At 52.0% G+C, this 15,260-nt stretch overlaps 1 protein-coding gene across 1 annotated transcript in view; it reads left to right on the top strand.

The window, feature by feature from the left end:
- RNF123 (ring finger protein 123) overlaps positions 1-14,335 on the top strand; it is an 85,876-nt gene extending 71,541 nt beyond the window's left edge. The window contains 4 exon segments of the mRNA XM_040358802.1: positions 5,798-5,940; positions 10,588-10,682; positions 13,222-13,307; positions 13,852-14,335. Coding sequence (XP_040214736.1) covers positions 5,798-5,940; positions 10,588-10,682; positions 13,222-13,307; positions 13,852-13,951 — 424 coding nt within the window. The 3' untranslated portion in view covers positions 13,952-14,335.
- Positions 14,336-15,260: the final 925 nt, after the last annotated feature.

Here is a 15,260-nt window from a genome sequence, read left to right as displayed (position 1 = left end):
GGGGGGGGGGGTGTCCCCTCCCGCCGCCTACAAGAACGATCAATCGGCGGAACCGCCTCTATGATCGTTCTTATGTTGCACAGAATAGCCGCCACTAACAAATTATATCTGAATGATGCCTCTAGCTGCACCTATCATTCACACAAAGCTCAGGACGTCATATGACGTCCACCCAGGATGGGAGATCCCCTCTGTGGACGTCAAATGACTATGGGTGGGTATTGAAGTGGTTAAAGCGGTGAAAAACCCGCAGATATTTTTAAAATTGATTTTAAACCTATAAGGCCCATGGCATAATGAGCTTGTATGCACCGCATACTAGCTCATTATGAAATACTTACCTTAGAACGAGGCGTCGGCAGGTGATCTCAGTCAGGGCTGGTGCAAGGATTGTTGAAACCCTAGGCCACAGGTGTCAAACACAAGGCCCGCGGGCCGAATTCGGCCCTCCAGGCCATTTCATGTGGCCCTTCGCAACTCTCATGCAGTTGCAGGAGAACTCCAGCCCTCCTCTGGTCCCAATCCAGCCCCCTACTTTCTGCTTTCAAGCAATGCATTCAGCTTCTTCCCAGCAGCAGCATAAGGAAAGGGGGGGTGCACTGTGATGTAAGGGACAGTGGGGGGACTCAACTTCTGATGGTGGGGGGGCTCTTGACGTCTAATGTAAGGGGAGGGGATGCAATGGACATCTAATCTTACAGATACCACCTTGTCAGAACACAATAGGACAGCAGGGGAGATCGCTGCACTAACATTGGATTGTTTGTACAGACCAGAGATGTCTGTTTTTTTTTTGTTCGACTCGCCGGGTTAAACAAGAAAAAAAAAACTAGTGCTGTGTACTAGGCTTTAGAATCAGAGGGAGGTGAAGCCTTCATTACTCTACATGTAATACCCTGCCCCTATTGTGTTAGCTGGTTAGTGGGCATGGAGGAGGAGGGGGAAGGGAGTGGGCTGTCATTTACCACTGTGTATACGCCCACATGTGTGACTCTATAGTCACATGGGCTGCTCTGATGTGATAGGGAGGAAATGCTCAGCATTAAAACTGAGCATGTGCAGAGCTGCCAACACTGCTCTACAAAATCCCTAGCTGAATTGGGGACATGGACAGGAGGGGGAGATAGAGAGCAGCAGGTTCAACCAGTTGTTTTTGCAGAAAAGGAATCTCCTAGTTACTATAGTGATTATGAACAGCATGGAATCCACCATTTATTGATCCTTTTTTATGATGAGGGGTGGTGCCATCCTTGGTGTGAAGAACAATTGGTTCTGGATGTGTAGACAAGAGGAGAAGGTTAATGATTTACCAGAGGAATTAAGTGCAAGAGATGGATGTGGCTTCGATTTTGGAGTGGAGATGCAGCAGAGGTACACGAGGAGGTTATGGATGTGGTAAAATCTCGATGAGCAATTAAAGATGGAGGAAGTAGCTGCAGATTCAGCAGGACAGTAAAAAAAAAAAGATGCAGTTAGCGTGTCTGTTGGCAGCGAAGGGTTACTTAAAGGGGTTGTTAAGGTTTGTTTTCTAAATCGGTTCCTTTAAACTAGTGCATTGTTGGTTCACTTACACTTTCCCTCGATTTCCCGTCTAAATATTTGTTTTCTTTGTCTGAATTTCTCACTTCCTGTTCCTCCTCAGTAAGCTGTTCTGGCTGACTAACCACCACTCGGATGATGGTGGAAAGCTTACTGAGGAGGAACAGGAAGTGAGAAATTCAGGCAAAGAAAAAAAACATTTAGAAGGGAAATCAAAAGAAAAGGTAAGTGAACCAACAATACACTGGTTTAAAGGAACCTATTTAGGAGATCAAAAAACAAACCTTTACAGCCCCCTTTTAAGCCGCCAAGGTACAAGAACGGTTTGCAGGAAAGGGTTACGGGTGGGAAGGGGTGAGGATGGAGTTGGGAACGTTTTGCAGGAAAGGGTTACAGGGGGGAAGGGTTGAGGATGGAGTTGGGAACGTTTGCAGGAAGGGGTTACGAGTGGGAAGGGTTGAGGATGGAGTTGGGAACGTTTTGCAGGAAGGGGTTACGGGTGGGAAGGGTTGAGGATGGAGTTGGGAGCGTTTGCAGGAAAGGGTTACGGGTGGGAAGGGTTGAGGATGGAGTTGGGAACGTTTTGCAGGAAAGGGTTACGGGTGGGAAGGGTTGAGGATGGAGTTGGGAATGTTTTGCAGGAAGGGGTTGCAGACGGGAAGGGTTGTGGATGGAGTTGGGAACGTTTGCTGGAAAGGGCGGGAAGGGTTGAGGATGGAGTTGGGAACGTTTGCAGGAAAGGGTTACGTGCGGGAAGGGTTGAGGATGGAGTTGGGAACGTTTGCAGGAAAGGGTTACGGGCGGGAAGGGTTGAGGATGGAGTTGAGAGCGTTTTGCAGGAAAGGGTTGCGGGCGGGAAGGGTTGAGGATGGAGTTTGGTGCGTTTGCAGGAAAGGGTTAAGGGTGGGAAGGGTTGAGGATGGAGTTGGGAACGTTTTGCAGGAAAGGGTTACGGGTGGGAAGGGTTGAGGATGGAGTTGGGAACGTTTGCAGGAAAGGGTTACGGGCGGGAAGGGTTGAGGATGGAGTTGGGAACGTTTGCAGGAAGGGGTTACGGGCGGGAAGGGTTGAGGATGGAGTTGGGAACGTTTGCAGGAAAGGGTTACGGGTGGGAAGGGTTGAGGATGGAGTTGGGAGCGTTTGCAGGAAGGGGTTACGGGTGGGAAGGGTTGAGGATGGAGTTGGGAACGTCTGCAGGAAGGGGTTACGGGTGGGAAGGGTTGAGGATGGAGTTGGGAACGTTTGCAGGAAGGGGTTACGGGTGGGAAGGGTTGAGGATGGAGTTGGGAACGTTTGCAGGAAAGGGTTACAGGGGGGAAGGGTTGAGGATGGAGTTGGGAACGTTTGCAGGAAAGGGTTACGGGTGGGAAGGGTTGAGGATGGAGTTAGGAGCGTTTGCAGGAAGGGGTTACGGGTGGGAAGGGTTGAGGATGGAGTTGGGAACGTTTTGCAGGAAGGGGTTACGGACGGGAAGGGTTGAGGATGGAGTTGGGAGCGTTTTGCAGGAAAGGGTTGCAGGTGGGAAGGGTTGAGGATGGAGTTGGGAACGTTTTGCAGGAAGGGGTTACGGGTGGGAAGGGTTGAGGATGGAGTTGGGAACGTTTTGCAGGAAGGGGTTACGGGTGGGAAGGGTTGAGGATGGAGTTGGGAGCGTTTTGCAGGAAGGGGTTACGAGTGGGAAGGGTTGAGGATGGAGTTGGGAGCGTTTCCAGGAAGGGGTTACGGGCGGGAAGGGTTGAGGATGGAGTTGGGAACGTTTTGCAGGAAGGGGTTACGGGTGGGAAGGGTTGAGGATGGAGTTGGGAGCGTTTTGCAGGAAGGGGTTACGGGTGGGAAGGGTTGAGGATGGAGTTGGGAGCGTTTTGCAGGAAGGGGTTACGGGTGGGAAGGGTTGAGGATGGAGTTGGGAGCGTTTTGCAGGAAGGGGTTACGAGTGGGAAGGGTTGAGGATGGAGTTGGGAGCGTTTCCAGGAAGGGGTTACGGGCGGGAAGGGTTGAGGATAGAGTTGGGAGCGTTTGCAGGAAAGGGTTACGGGTGGGAAGGGTTGAGGATGGAGTTGGGAGCGTTTGCAGGAAAGGGTTACGGACGGGAAGGGTTGAGGATGGAGTTGGGAACGTTTTGCAGGAAAGGGTTACGAGTGGAGCGGAGAGCCTGTAATGCGAGTATTTCCCTCTCACTCTTGGCTTCGCTTTGTGAGGATTTAATGGACAGGAGATGTGATCTGAGGGCCTCCCCAGGGCCTCATTTTATTTATTTCTAATGCAGGAGAGACACCCGCAGCCAGAAAGACGGTCTGACAATCCAGCTGTCCGCTCCCAATGTTCACAACTCAGAATTGCTGTTTAATATCTTATGGTTGTCACAGGGCAAAGCTTGCTGGGACTTGTAGTTTACCGGTGTAACTTTCTAGGTCCTGCAACCTTCTTCTCTGACTCATTTTACCAGCTGGTGACACTAGGGGGAGATTTACTAAAACTGGTGCAGCTGTGCATGGTGGCCAATCAGCTTCTGATTTCAGCTTGTTCAATGAAGCTTTGACAGTAAAACCTGGAAGCCAATTATCCGATCGGTAATGGGAACCGCTGGTTCTGAGGCCCTTATTCGGCATCTGTCCAGTCACTCTAGTAATTTTAGCACTAGGTGGCGCCATATTCTGTTGCATCATTCTGTTTCCTCTACATCTGTATTCGATGTCCTCTCTCTGTGTGTTTGACCATTTTGGTGAGGTTCAATAAAACTAAAAGGGAATCAAAGTGGCAATTTGGCTGCTGCCAATCCGCTTGTATTTTATTATTTATTTATTTCAATGCGAAAAAGAAGCAAGTCTTTCCCCCGTTTTATATGGGGACATTCGTCACGCGATGGAGTCCCGGGCATGCACCCAAAAAAAGAGGGAGGGATCCTCATGTGTACGGAGTGAAGGGTGGAGACTGCAACGAGCGCTCGCCCGTCTGTGCCAAGCGCGGGTGGGAGGACTGAGACCGGGGGATTGGAGGGCTCACGGGAACATCTGTCCTGTTGGGCTCCAGTGCACATTGTTGGCAGATTTTTTTGGAGAAATATCTTAGCGGAAATCCTTTATAAATCTTATTTGGGTTTCTTCAGCTTTATTCAGCACTGTATAAATATGATAAAAATGAGAAATCGCTTCGATCAGCAAAACTGCAGCCCTTGGCCGGCCTTTATCTTGCCCTCAGGGGATCCATTCCTCCCACTGATATGGGGCACTATGCCTCCCATTGACGCCAGGGATGGGTCGTTCTGCCTCCCGCTGATGCCAGCGATGGGTCGTTCAGGCCTCCCGCTGACTCTGGCGATGGGTCGCTCTGACGCCAGTGATCAGTGATGGGTCACTCGGCCTCCCGCAGGCGCCAGTGATGGGTCGCTCGGCCCCCCGCTGACGGCGGTGATGGGTCGATCTGCCCCCTGCTTAAGTCAGTGATCAGTGAAGGGTCGCTCGGCCTCCCGCTGGCGCCGGTGAAGGGTCGCTCGGCCTCCCGCTGGTGCCGGTGAAGGGTCGCTCGGCCTCCCGCTGGCGCCCGTGATGGGTTCGCTCGGCCTCCCGCTCGTGAAGGGTCGCTCGGCCTCCCGCTCGCCGGTGAAGGGTTGCTCGGCCCCCCGCTGGCGCCGGTGATGGGTCGCTCGGCCCCCCGCTGGCGCCACTGATGGGTCGCTCGGCCCCCCGCTGGTGATGGGTCGCTCGGCCTCCCATTGAGCATAGAATCGCAAAGATTGTCCGCACAGAGTAATTGTTTTACGGATGCCCTATTTGGCTTCAAAGGAAACAGCGTAACTTTTTTTTTTTTTATAGTGTTACCAAATTCCGGGTATTCAATTTAAAAAAAATTAGGGTTGTCTGGAAAAAGTTTTTTTCCCACTCCTAAAATGCCTCAACAACCCAGGGAGCTTTGGACGCCGGCGGGATGACTTCACTGCCACAGTGGACTCTGCACCATTGCCGACCCTCCACAGTACAGAATGTAGTGCCTGGTACAAATGGTCAGATAATTTGATATTGATGTGGAATTGTCTATTGTAATGCAGCCAACGCGTTTCAGAAAATCCCCCCCCCCCCCCCCTACATGCCTACTGGATATCTCCGCTACAGCAGCAGGTCCTCGCAATCCTGAGGCTAATTCTGATATGTGTCATTGATGGTTGTATAATGTGTATGAGGAATATAATCTGATCTGTGTGTACAGAGAAATTTGATTGTCTGTCTGCATTCTCCTACATCTCCTCTGTTTACTTCCTCAGGATCCAGCGAGCCACCGGCGTATTATTGGCGGATCCTTGCTTCCAACTGCGCTCCATCCAGTACTTGCTGGGGCAGATAGAGCCCAATACCATGGGAGCTGCAGCGCCCTCTGCTGATAAGAAGCATTTCTCCCTGCAGGCCTGTAAGTACAAACATCTCTGGGCGCATACTGCCTGTGATATACTTATCACTATATCAGGGGGGTCTCTATACATATATGTACATAGATACCCCCCAATATACTGATATGTACCTAGAGATCCCCTAATGTACTGATATATACATAGAGATCCCCCGACATACTGATATACACATGGACTCCTCAGATATACTGATATGTACAAAGAGACCCCCCCTCCCCTCGGATATACTCATATGCACTTGGAGACCTCCCGATATACCGAAGTGTACATAGAGACCCCCCTAAATTATTGATATGTTTATAGAGACTATCCCCGAGACACTGATATCTACATAGAGACCCCCTGATATACAGATGCATACTTAGAGACCCCTCCGACATACTAATATGTGCATAGAGACCCCTCTGACGTGCTGATATGTGCATAGAGACCCCCCAATATACTGATATGTACATAGAGACCCCCCCAATATACTGATATGTACATTGAGACCCCCCAATATACTGATATGTACATAGAGACCCCCCAATATACTGATATGTACATAGAGACCCCCCAATATACTGATATGTACATAGAGACCCCCCAATATACTGATATGTACATAGAGACCCCCCAATATACTGATATGTACATAGAGACCCCCCCAATATACTGATATGTACATAGAGACCCCCCCAATATACTGATATGTACATAGAGACCCCCCCAATATACTGATATGTACATAAAGACCCCACAACATACTTATAAGTACATAGAGACCCCCTCCTCCCCTCGGATATACTCATATGCACTTAGAGACCTCTCGATATACCGAAATGTACATAGTCTACCCCCGACACACTGATATCTACATAGAGACCCCCTGATATACAGATGCATACATAGCGATCCCTCCAACATACTGATATGTACATAGAGACCCCCCCCCCCAATAATATACTGATGTACATAAAGACCCCACAACATACCTATAGGTACATAGAGACCCCCCCTTCCCGACATACTTGTATGCACATAGAGACCCCCCCCCCCATTACCAATATACTGATGTACATAGAGACCCCTATGATATACGCCAATGTACTATATCAGGGAGGTCTCTGTGTTAATATGTACATAGAGACTCCCCAGGAGAATTAATGGGGGGGGGGGGGGGCAGTAGTGATCTCCCATCTGACATTTTGAGGTTTTCTGCTTTAAATAAAAAACATTTTTTAATAATAAATACACAAAATATTTAACATTAAAGAGAAGGAAAGGTTATCGGGACTGGAGTTATTTTCCCATCAGATGAGATGATTAGAGCCGAACTTTGTAGGCAGAAAACTTGAATTTTATAAATAGCCACAAAGGATATAAATCTACTTTATGGACTTCAGACGCCTCCTGAATTGGAGTGACGAAGGGTCGATGGCGGACATATTATTGTAAAGCTGGCGCATATAAAGGTTGTTGGTCGCCATATTGAGATGTTTTGGGATTGAGGCAGAAAGGAAGAGGATGAGATCTAACCATTCAGGCAGGATCTCCATTCTAATAATAAGCGCTCCAGAGTTATAATGGTACCAGTCAGCCGGAGATGGGTCAGCTGTAGGGAATTGTGGCCACATGTTGAAGCATTTGCCAATGCTGACTACGCGCTTTGCCTACTGAAGGTTGCATCACGTTGTCCTGCCTTGTCCAATAGGCTGAAATCTTCCTTATGAAACGGCCTTTCTCTGTTGTCTACACTGCCCATTGACAGGCAGATCTCTCGGTGAGAATGAGAAATGTCAACACCTCGGGCCTGGTTCGCAATTGAGGATCTTTGTCATCCATCCTCTGGGCACTCCCTCAATCATCCTTCCTTTGGGTCCCTCAATTATCCATTCTCTGGCCCTAGCAGTCATCAATCCTCTGGGAACCCCCCAATCATCCATTCTTTGGGCACCCCCCAATCATCTATCTTCTTCCCCCTCTCAATCAGCCATCCTATGGACACCATGTTCCCCCATTATCCATACACTGGGCATCTCTCCAATCATTTGTCCACTGGGCCCCCAATAATTCGTCCTTTGAGCCCCACCCAATCAATCATCCTCTGGGTACCCCCCCCCCCACACCCATCCAATGTGCACCACACCTCGCATTATCCATCCTCTGGGCACCCCCCAAATCATCTATCCTCTGAGCACCATGCCTTTGTGGGGGTGCTCAGAGGATGGTTAACCAAAGGCATGGTGCCCAGAGGGTAGAGGATTTGAAGGTTCCTCTGAAGGATGGATAACAGGGTGGTGTAGTGCCCATGGGGGGGGGGGCAGAGGATGAATGATTGGGGGTTCTGAGAGGATGATCAATCCAAGGCTTGGTGACTAGAGGATTAGGGGGGTGCCCAGAGGGAGTGATTGGAAGAGTCCTCTGAGGATGGATAACAGGGTGGTGTAGCGCCCATGGGATTGGGGGGGGGGGGGGTGTGTCCAAAGGATGATTGATTGGGGGGCTCAGAGGATGGTTAATCAAAGGCGTAGTGCCCAGAGGATAGAGGGTTTGGGTGGTACCCAGATGGTGAAGATTGGAGGGGTCCCCTAAGAATGGATAATAGAGTGGTGTAGTACCCATTGGATGGATGAATGTGGGGGTGCATAGAGGGTGATGATTGGAGGAGTCCTCTGAAGATGGATAAGGGGGTGGTGTAGTGCTCCTTGGATGGATGAATGGGGGGGGGTGCCCAAAGGCTGAATGGGGGCTCGGAGGATGGTTAATCAAAGGCTTGGTGCCCAGAGGATAGAGGATTTAGGGGGTTACCCAAATAGTGGTGATTGGATGAGTCCCTCAAGAATGCATAACAGAGTGGTGTAGTGCCCATTGGATGGATAATTGGGGGGGTGCCCAAAGGACGAATGATTGGGGGGCTCAGAGGATGGATTATTGGGGAGGCCCAGAGGACAGATAGATGATTGGACTGGTGCCCAGGGGATGAATAATGGGACAGCGTGGTATGCATAAGGATGACTGATGGAGAAGGGCGCAATGGCTAGATTGGGGTGTGCCAAGAGGTGGTGGGCAGAGGATATATGAATGAGTGAGTGGGTGCTCAGAGGATGGTTAGCCAATCATCCACCTTCTGACCACCACACCTCCCTCCCCAGGTAATATCCATCCTCTAGGCACCACGTTGTCCCACTCATCCATTTTCTGGCCAAGTATAGCACACCTTCCATCAACCTTTTGTTGGCATGATAACCCCCCTCCCCCTATACCACCTGGCCATCATGGAACCCTTCCCCCGTCATCCAATCCTCCATTCCCAGTAGCACAGGAGAGGATTGTGTGAAGAGAACGGGATATTTTATTAATGTGCGGAGTATTTATAGAAAGTTCTATTTCTGGATATAATAATGACCTGTGGGGGAGAGTGGACACAATTCCCTGGAGGATCTCATCGCTGCCGTCCTTGTTTGTTCCTCGCCTGTAACCCTTTAACTGTCCCACAAACCAATAAAATGGAGGAACTGGAACCTCCCACTTTGCCATTTAACTGTGTATGTAAAATACCAGATGGCGGCCACGTTGGGGCCTTATACCGCATTGAGGCTGAATCGTCAATTGGTGGTGTAATAATCATTATTCTCCTATTCCACAATATGTACAAATACTGAAAAGCAGAAATTCTATGCAACTTGTTTACTATATTTTATTCTTTATTTGCAAACTTCCAATTTTAGCAACAGCTGCACTCATAATTGGTTTCTCTGTTTTGAGATGGGTGACCCCTGATAGGGTATTCATGGGATCCTTTGCAGGGAGACCCTACCTTCCTTCCTTCTTTTCTTCCCCTCCCCTCCCCTCCCCCCCTCCCCTCCCTTCCCTTCCCTTCCCCTCCCCTTCCTCCCTTCCCTTCCCTCCTTCCTTCCTTCCTTCCTTCCTTCCTTCCTTCCTTCCTTCCTTCCTTCCTTCCTTCCTTCCCTCCCTCCCTCCCTCCCTCCCTCCCTTCCTTCCTTCCTTCCTTCCTCCCTTCCTCCCTTCCTTCCTTTCCTCCCTCCCTCCCTCCCTTCCCCTCCCCTCCCCTTCCTCCCTTCCCTTCCCTCCTTCCTTCCTTCCTTCCTTCCCTTCCTTCCTTCCTTCCTTCCCTTCCTTCCTTCCTCCCTCCCTCCCTCCCTCCCTCCCTCCCTCCCTTCCTTCCTCCTTTCCTTCCTCCCTCCCTCCACCTCTTCCTTATTCTTCCTCCCCCTCCCTCCTTCTTCCTCCTCCCTCCTCGTCCTCATATTGGTGATTGAACATTTTGACTTTTTCAGCAGAGCTGCTGAGGTGCAAGGGTCTCAAATTGGTGGCCCTCCAGCTGTTGAAAAACTACAAGTCCCATGATCCATTGCAAAACTCGCAGTTAAAAGCGTGACTCCCACAGGCAGAAGCATGATGGGACTTGTAGTTTTGCAACAGCCGGAGGGCTGCCAGTTTGAGACCTCTGCACTAGAGATACCAGAATCCAATACCTGTCGCCCTCTAGGGGACGTTGCATGAATATATGGAGGGGTTGAATCCAGCATCTCGCGGCTGCTCCGCTCTCTGATGGCGATATGGAACATTCGTTTAGCGTTTGAATTTTTGTACATTGCCGGGAATTCGGAATTGTGATGTCATTTTTAATTTTCTCCATGCAGACACAGATTACATCACTGCCGAGGAGCTGAGTAAGGTGAGCCGGATGTTGGTGCACCTGAGTGAGGAGTCCAAACAGGCGGCGGCCACCACTCAGGTAAGTCTTTTATATGGGGTCTGTGTTTGCTCCAGATCGCAGCCTCGGGAGCAGGGTGTAGTGCGGTGGCTGATGGTGGGATGTGGTGGATGATGGTGGAGTGGTAGGATGTGGTGCAGTAGCTCATGGTGGGATGTGGTAAGATGGCTGATGTCGGGATGCCATTTCTGACAGCAGGGTGTCAGGCTGTAGCTCATGGTGTGGGGGCAGGTGATGGCGAGGTGTTTTGGAGTGGCTGATGGGGTGTTGTGCCACAGCGGGTGGTGGGCGGGGGTATGGTGCAGTGGCTGATGCTGAGATTTAGTGTGGTTGCTGGTGATAGGGTATCATGTCTTAGCTGATGAAGGGGGGTAGTACAGCAGGTGATAGCGGGGGGGGGGGGGGGTTGGGGTAGTGCAGTGACTTCTGGTGGGATTGTGGGCTATGGCTGATGCTGGAGTTTTGTATGATGGAAGGGTGTTGACATAGCTGATGGTGGGGTGAGGTGGTGGATGATGGGATGTGATGCCGCGGCTGATGGTGGAGTGTCATGCAGTGGGGGGGGGGGGGGGGGGGGTGTGATGCTGTAGCTTATGGCGGCATTTGGTGTGGTGGCTAATGCTAGCATGCCATTGCTGATGGCGGTGTGGCATGGCAGATGATGGTGGGGTGTTTTGCGTTGGCTGATTATGGGGTATTGTGCCATAGCTGATGATGGGCAGGGTGTGGTGGCTGATGGCAGGGTATCGTGTCTTGGCTAATGGCTGGGGACCAACAGTAGGGGATGATGAGGTGTGGTGCAGCGGCTGATGGTGTTCTGGTGTGGCTGATGGCAGGGTGTTGAGAGTGTCATAGCTGATGGTGGGGTTTGGTGTGGTGGTTGATAACAGGGTGTCATGTCTTAGCTAATGGTGGGAGGTAGTCAGGAAGGTAATGGTGTGGGGTGGTGTGTCGTGGATGATGTTGGTGATAGGAGGATGTTGCCATAGGTGAAGGTTGGGGTGGTGGCTGATGACAGGGTGTAATTTCTTAGCTAATGGCGGGAGGTAGTACGGCAGGGGATGGTGAGGTGTGGTGCAGTGGAGTTTGGTGTGATGACTGATGGCAGGGTGTTGCCATAGGTGAAGGTTGGGGTGGCTTAGTGTCGTTGGTGAAGGTTGGGGGTGGGGTGGGGTGGCTGAGTGGCATTGGCGATGGGGTGGCTGAGCGTCGGTGAAGGTTGGGGGTGGGGTGGCTGAGCGTCGGTGAAGGTTGGGGGTGGGGTGGCTGAGCGTCGGTGAAGGTTGGGGGTGGGGTGGCTGAGTGTCGTTGGTGAAGTTTGGGGGTGGGGTGGCTGAGTGTCGTTGGTGAAGTTTGGGGGTGGGGTGGGGTGGCTGAGTGTCGTTGGTGAAGTTTGGGGGTGGGGTGGCTGAGTGTCGTTGGTGAAGTTTGGGGGTGGGGTGGCTGAGTGTGGTCGGGGGTGGGGTGGCTGAGTGTGGTCGGGGGTGGGGTGGCTGAGTGTGGTCGGGGGTGGGGTGGCTGAGTGTGGTCGGGGGTGGGGTGGCTGAGTGTGGTCGGGGGTGGGGTGGCTGAGTGTGGTCGGGGTGGCTGAGTGTGGTCGGGGGTGGGGTGGCTGAGTGTGGTCGGGGGTGGGGTGGCTGAGTGTCGTTGGTGAAGTTTGGGGGTGGGGTGGCTGAGTGTCGTTGGTGAAGTTTGGGGGTGGGGTGGCTGAGTGTCGTTGGTGAAGTTTGGGGGTGGGGTGGCTGAGTGTCGTTGGTGAAGTTTGGGGGTGGGGTGGCTGAGTGTCGTTAGTGTGGTCGGGGGTGGGGTGGCTGAGTGTGGTCGGGGGTGGGGTGGCTGAGTGTCGTTAGTGTGGTCGGGGGTGGGGTGGGGTGGCTGAGTGTGGTCGGGGGTGGGGTGGCTGAGTGTGGTCGGGGGTGGGGTGGCTGAGTGTGGTCGGGGGTGGGGTGGCTGAGTGTCGTTGGTGAAGTTTGGGGGTGGGGTGGCTGAGTGTCGTTGGTGAAGTTTGGGGGTGGGGTGGCTGAGTGTCGTTAGTGTGGTCGGGGGTGGGGTGGCTGAGTGTGGTCGGGGGTGGGGTGGCTGAGTGTCGTTAGTGTGGTCGGGGGTGGGGTGGGGTGGCTGAGTGTGGTCGGGGGTGGGGTGGCTGAGTGTGGTCGGGGGTGGGGTGGCTGAGTGTGGTCGGGGGTGGGGTGGCTGAGTGTGGTCGGGGGTGGGGTGGCTGAGTGTCGTTGGGGGGGTGGGGTGGCCGAGTGGCGTTGCCAATGGTGGGGTTTTGTGCAGCAGCCGCCGTTCCTCTCTCGGAGACTCGCTGACCTTTCCTGCTGACGAAGTGATCGGTTTACTGCAGATCGGCATAAAAATAGTTTTGTTGGGAGAATGTGATCCTCGCAGGGGAAGTGCAGCTGCCCGAAGCCCTCTGCATTATTAATGCTCCTTTATATCCTGCATCACCTTCCAGCCGCCCAGCCCCCCCTCCCCCCCAAACACGCACTCGGCCGCTGCAGCGCTGCAAACACATGTGTCCTAAGTCACCATTTATGTTTTTTTATTATTATTTCAGCCAACCAGCGAGGAGGACCTGTGCCCCATCTGCTACGCTCACACCATCTCCGCCATGTTCCGCCCTTGTTCCCACAAGTCCTGCAAGTGAGTACCGCCGCCGCCGCTCTCCCCCTCCCCCAACTTCCCTGTCCTTTCCTTCACAGAAACTGCCTGTTGCTGCTGATTGCTCCTTCTAAAATGCTAGTTGCCTGGCTGTCGTGACAATCCGGTGGCTTTAATACCCTGACCTCAAGTACAAATGCAGGTCAGGAGTAGCTTTGAAGTGCGAAGGTCGTTGTGGCAGCCAGGCACCTAGGCATTTTCAGGGGTAGTTGTATCCTGTGTCACTCCGGAGAGTGCTGAATCGGGTGCAGCTCTGCATAGAAACCAATCCGCTTCCGGGTTTTACCGTCAAACCTTCATTGAACGAGCTGAAGGTAGAAGCTGATTGGCTCCCATGCAGAGCTGCCCCAGATTTTACACTCCCCAGTTTTCGTAAATCAGCCCCACATGTGATGTGTCTGTGGACATTGGGGATCCCTTAGAAATTGTGGACCCGCATTTCTGTGACCCCGCCCCCTCCTTCCCGATTTCTGCGCTGCACCCCATTAAAGCATTTCTTCCCGGTTTCCCCCTCCCCCCCCTGCAGGGCGTGCATCAATCAACATCTGATGAATAACAAAGACTGCTTCTTCTGTAAGGCCACCATCACCGGGGTGGAGGACTACGAGAAGCCGGCGGCCACCTAGCCCCGCCCCTGCGGAGCCATGTCAACGTTTTCCCCTAGCACACGAGAGAGGGGGGGGGGGGGGTTTATTGCGTTTACAGCTTTATTTTTTAAATGTTTATTTAAATGTGCAGTTCCTGCGCTCCCCCTGTTTTCTGATTGGACGGGCTGCTGCTCCATGTGGCAGGCTGTGTCGGGAGTGGGGAGGAAGTGGCGTGTGTTGTGTGTACTTGTATTATTAACCTTCTTGCTGCTGCGCCCGGTGTCCCGACAAAATGGGCAACTCGGCAGAAAATCGAAACCCGCGTCACTTACGCTTTCTTTAAACCAAGTACAGTGGAACCTCAGATTACGAGTATAATTTGTTCCAGGAGAATGCTCGTAATCCAAAGCACTCGTATATCAAAGCGAGTTTCCCCATAGAAGTCTATGGAAACGGAAATAATTTGTTCCGCATTGACTTCTGTGGCATGCAATACCGCATGTGACCAGAGGTTGGGGGGGGGCAGTAGAGAGCCTCGGGGACAGCCCGACTGAATTCGGAAAGGCTCGGGGACAGCTCGGCTGAACTTGGAAAGGCTCGGGGACAGAGTATTTGTGATTTTTTTCTTTCTGAATGGCTCCGGCGCCCCCACAACTCTGGCCAGATGCGGTACTGCAACAGCGCTGTGGCTTGAATCCTGCTAGTTTTGCGAGACAACACTCGCAAACAGAGTCAGGATTTTTTTTTAAAAAAATGCTCGTATTGCGAAACGCACGTTAACCGCGTTATTCGCATTTTGAGGTTTCACTGTAATTACTGATTTGGACACAACACTGGCAACCGAATAGAGTCCGGTACAGGAAGATTTTGCCGTTATCACAGCACATCGGCCAACGAGGACAAAGTTGTCCCTGCCTCAGAGGCGGCCATTTTTTTGGTTAGTTTCGGAGGGGAGTAACAATCTCTGCTCATAATATCATGCACCGGAGGCGTGTCCAAACAGCAATGATGGTTTAATGAAAACGGAGGTGACGCGGGTTGCTCATTCTGCCAGGTTCACCATTTTGTCAGAACGCACCTTCTGCGGGTCGCTTGGCCCCTGCGGTAGGCAGTTGAGGCCTCCCCCCGAGCAGCAGAGGAATTCTGGGAGATTGTTTCCCTGCAGCAGAGTTTACAAGATGCATTTTTATCATTTATATCTGTGAGTGGTCACAGAGCAGAGTATTAAATTATTTATCCGTCTAAAAATTCTGTGTGCTTAGGCTCTCATTCCCTCGCCGGGGGAGAAGGGAGGGCGGGGGGGAGGAGGAGGGAGAGGGGAGGGAGAAGAGAGGTAGAGGAGAAGGGA

The sequence above is a fragment of the Rana temporaria genome, chromosome 7, assembly GCF_905171775.1.
Source record: "Rana temporaria chromosome 7, aRanTem1.1, whole genome shotgun sequence".
Lineage (NCBI taxonomy): Eukaryota > Metazoa > Chordata > Amphibia > Anura > Ranidae > Rana > Rana temporaria.
Note: the sequence above shows the minus strand (reverse complement) of the source record. Positions and strands in the feature narration are given on the sequence as shown.